This window comes from Lactuca sativa, chromosome 9 (assembly GCF_002870075.4).
Source record: "Lactuca sativa cultivar Salinas chromosome 9, Lsat_Salinas_v11, whole genome shotgun sequence".
Classification (NCBI taxonomy): domain Eukaryota; kingdom Viridiplantae; phylum Streptophyta; class Magnoliopsida; order Asterales; family Asteraceae; genus Lactuca; species Lactuca sativa.
In genome coordinates this window covers 31,396,724-31,400,637 of record NC_056631.2, presented here as the reverse complement: position 1 = coordinate 31,400,637, position 3,914 = coordinate 31,396,724, and the positions used below count along the sequence as shown (strand labels likewise).

The 3,914-nt window shown below is 31.2% G+C and overlaps 1 protein-coding gene across 1 annotated transcript; it reads right to left on the bottom strand.

The window, feature by feature from the left end:
- Positions 1 to 2,017: 2,017 nt before the first annotated feature.
- LOC111878672 (zinc finger BED domain-containing protein RICESLEEPER 2-like) lies at positions 2,018 to 3,648 on the bottom strand. Its single transcript, XM_023875188.1, has 5 exons — positions 3,466 to 3,648; positions 2,890 to 3,248; positions 2,330 to 2,800; positions 2,163 to 2,256; positions 2,018 to 2,089 (listed from the first exon to the last, which is right to left on the bottom strand). The coding sequence occupies exons 1-5, from the start codon at positions 3,646 to 3,648 to the stop codon at positions 2,018 to 2,020; spliced, it is 1,179 nt and encodes a 392-aa protein (XP_023730956.1).
- Between the last annotated feature and the right edge of the window lie 266 nt (positions 3,649 to 3,914).

The following is a 3,914-nucleotide window of genomic DNA, read 5'->3' as shown; positions in this document are numbered from 1 at the left end:
AAATCTAAGTCTTTTATCATTGATGTATTTAATTTATCAGTTTTATAAATAAAAAGTAAAAAACAATGTTGATATTTTAAATAATCACAATGATCCAAATTGAGAACTTTGACAAATAAATTATGTTTCAATTGATTAGCCAAAATAATTGTTAAAAATAAATACTAAACCAAATATTATATTTAACTTTATTCATGTATAATCTATAGATAGAGACAATTGAGATGATGTGGTTATAATATGTGTCTATCTGGATTAATTAACCATATCAATAATTTAAAATAACATTAAATCGAAAATTATATTCAATTTTTTTCACATGCAATCATGTGTAGAGAAAATCGAAATTAATGTTTTAAATAGATGACTATTTTATCATATAATTCAAAATAATTGTAATATTGTATATCACTAGAGTACAAAAATACATTCTCATAGTTAATTATAATGACACTGTTATTTTTAATAACATGTATTTATTAATATTTTAAATGTATAATTGTATTTTTCAAAAATAGCCCGAAGCCATAAGAAAATATGATTTTATTTTATGACTTGAGAATAATGAAATTATTTGAATGATAGTTGTTAGGTTGACGAAGAGATGATATATTATATAGTTGTTAGGTTGACAAAGAGATGATATATCATTTCTTAACATGGGGGCATTCATTCTAATGCTAAAATTTCTAAATATACATGTATATAAATATATTCATACAAAGAATATAAAACATATCAACATTATCTAATAAAAGAGTGAGAGTTATTAAGGGTGTAAATAAGCCGAGCCAAGCCTGAGCTCAGCTCGTTTTGTTTGTCATGCGAGCCTAAATGAGCTTAGGCTAGACTCGAGCTCGTTTATGGTTTTTGGGCTGGTTTAATTTTTTATCCTATATTCACAGGAATAATCCAAATTCCAACTTCCGAACATACATTCATAGATTCTCTATTTTCATTAATTTAATGTCTAAAATATAACCAAATATAAGAACATAAAGAGTAAAAGCTCAAATTACAAAAATAGTAGTTAAACTCCTGATTACTGAACGACTAGAAATAGACAATCTGCCTCTATGCAACTTCACTCCTCAGATACAAAACCTGCAAAATGTACAAAGGAATCATTTTTTGAAATATTTTTCAGATTAAGAATTTGTTGTTTAATACATCTAATTACCTTCAATTACTTTGTGTTCACCTCAGGCAGTAAAACCTCAATAGGAAACTCCTCCTTCTATAAAAGAAAAAGGTTGACAATTAATAATTTAAACTATTAAAATAACAATTATAATGTGGTTTTGAATTTTTCAAAAAACCTTTAATTTTTTCTTGACTCCATCAACTTGCCTAATCGAATCTCCTCCGCAAATCAACATTTCTACCATTTCGGACCCCAATGAAGCTCGATATGGATCAAAAACTCTACCCCCAGCACTCATAGTTGCTTTAGATGCAACATTAGAAATCGGGATTGCAAGTACATCTCTAGCCATTAATGACAAAACACGGTACTTTAACTTGTGCACATTCCACCACTCTAAAGCATTAAATGATTCCATTCCTCTTTGTCCTTTCTCCCTATAAACACCTTCTTCTAAATACATATCAAGCTTTGACTTTTCTGGTCTCTCCAAATCTACAGTCTTTATGAACTCTCCAAATGCTTCCCATCCATATCCAAGTGATGTACCTTCATTCAACCCTAAAACATTTCTTTCATGTTCGCTTCCATGTGTTGCATATTCCCTAACTAATGTATCATGCATCTCTAAATACTCTGAATACATTTCATAAAGTGCATTCTTCACTTCTTTAATGTTCTCGTTTGAATTTTGATAAAGTGTTGGAAAGCAAAATTCAACCAACTTCATCTTGAACCGTGGATCTAACACAGAAGCTATTGCCATTACAAGATGACACTTACCTCAATACTTGTCAAACTTTTCCTTCATTTTCTTTACCATATCACGAATAAAACCATTATCAGATAATGAACCTTTATCAAGAGTTTGCTTTACTCTATACACTCAATTACATATAAATTAGCAGTAGGATAATCACTGCCCGAGATGATATTCGTGCACACCTAAACATAATTGTCGGATTTAGTCAACAAAAAATCATTTACTTATAAAATATTATGCATATTAAACACAAACCTTAAAAAACTTCAAATTTTCACATACGCTTTGAACATTTTCCCAATCTTCGTGAGTTGGCAAGTGATGAAAATGTGGTTCATACTCTACATACCTAAGAAAACCACAATTAAATTGTTAGTGAATATGAACATGTGTTAAAAACTTTAAGGTTTATTTGATTATACCTTGGGAAAGCATCTTTGAACTTTAAAGTCATGCACAACATATCATAGGTTGAATACCATCGTGTTGGAACATCAAGCATTAGTTTCCGATCAAGTATGTGCATTTGATGTGCAGCTTTTGAAAAATTTAGACATCTACCCTCCAAATTGTTCATATACTTTATACCCTCACGAACATCCCTGATGATATGCTCAATTATTGCAAGACCATCTTTCACTAGAAGATTCAATATGTGTGCACAACACCGTATACGAAACAATATACCACCACATGAAAGTTTTCTTACTCGGGAAAAATTTTCTTTCAATCTTCTTAATGCTTTGTCATTATAAGCTATGTTGTCAACAGAGATGGTGAAAATCTTATCTTTAATTTCCCACTCTTGCAAATACTTGTAAATACCATCAATAATATCAACCGTAGTATGAGGAGGATGAACATGTTCAAAACTTAATACATATTTCTGTAATCTGTAGAAAAAAAGTTGAGATATAAATTAAAATATGATAGAAAGAAAAAGATAAATAATTAAATATTAAAATTGAGCAAGTTTTTAAACCTCCAATTATGATCTACAAAGTGTGCAGTAATAACCATATACTCAATTTTCTGATGCGAGGACTTCCAACAATCAGTTGTTAAACTGATTTTAGAGGCAACTTTTGTAAGGGCTTTCAACCTTTTCTTCTCATGCTCGTATACCTTAAAATAGTCTGATGTAATTGTAACTCTGCTTACTTTCTCAAACAATGGAGTAGCTGTCTTCATCATTTTCACAAACATGGCATCTTCCACAGTAGCAAACGGTTGCTCAGTACTAAGTATCCAATTAGCTATGGCCTCCCTCATCTTGTTTTCATCATATTTTGTATCAGGTCCGATCAATGGTGGCATAGAATCCACATCACACCTGCTAGGCTGAAAATTTAATTTTTGTTGGTTTTTTTGCCATTGTTTATGGGGGATGCATATGTTTAGGTGTCTTCTATATGATGATGTAGGACCTGAACCAATAATAGCCAACCTTTACTTTCAGTGAGTGCATTCGGCTTTTTTCGTACCATCCCTTAGTGTAACTACAACAAAGTCCTCCCATACTTTTGATGGTTTTTTTTCATTTTCTCGTTAATTGTACTTCATCTTCACCAATTTCCTTATTTTCTTCTCTCACACTTTCATTTTCATTAGGAATTTGACTTGTTTTATCTTCATTAGGAGTGGTTGTGTGATCCATACCATGTACTGATTGTAATGACGGATTATCAATCCTAACACCTGTTTCAACTCCCATTCCTTTCATTGGACTTAATGGGTCCATTGTAGACCCTCCATCATCCGTTGAATCTTCCTAGGAAATAAACCAATTGGAATTTATTTAAAGATATGATTATTTTGAATTAAATGGAATTGATTTAAACAAGGAAAGCTGTCAAGTGTCAAGAAACTCAGCCATACTCACTAACAGCGGGACTCGAACAAAAAAAACAACTCAGTGATGCGTGTGAACAAGATGGAATCACAGTTGAATTCAAACCAAAAACAAAACAAAAAAGGTTTCCACTTCCAGGAATCGTACCTACTAAG

What these genes read in the sequence shown, in the direction of transcription:
- LOC111878672 (XM_023875188.1), bottom strand. Translation starts at nt 3,648, where the DNA reads ATGGACCCATTAAGTCCAATGAAAGGAATGGGAGTTGAAACAGGTGTT. An exon ending in TTCAAAGATGCTTTCCCAAG is followed by an intron (nt 2,257 to 2,329) that starts GTATAATCAAAT and finishes TGGTTTTCTTAG; the next exon opens with GTATGTAGAGTATGAACCAC. An exon ending in AAAATTTGAAGTTTTTTAAG is followed by an intron (nt 2,090 to 2,162) that starts GTTTGTGTTTAA and finishes AATTATGTTTAG; the next exon opens with GTGTGCACGAATATCATCTC.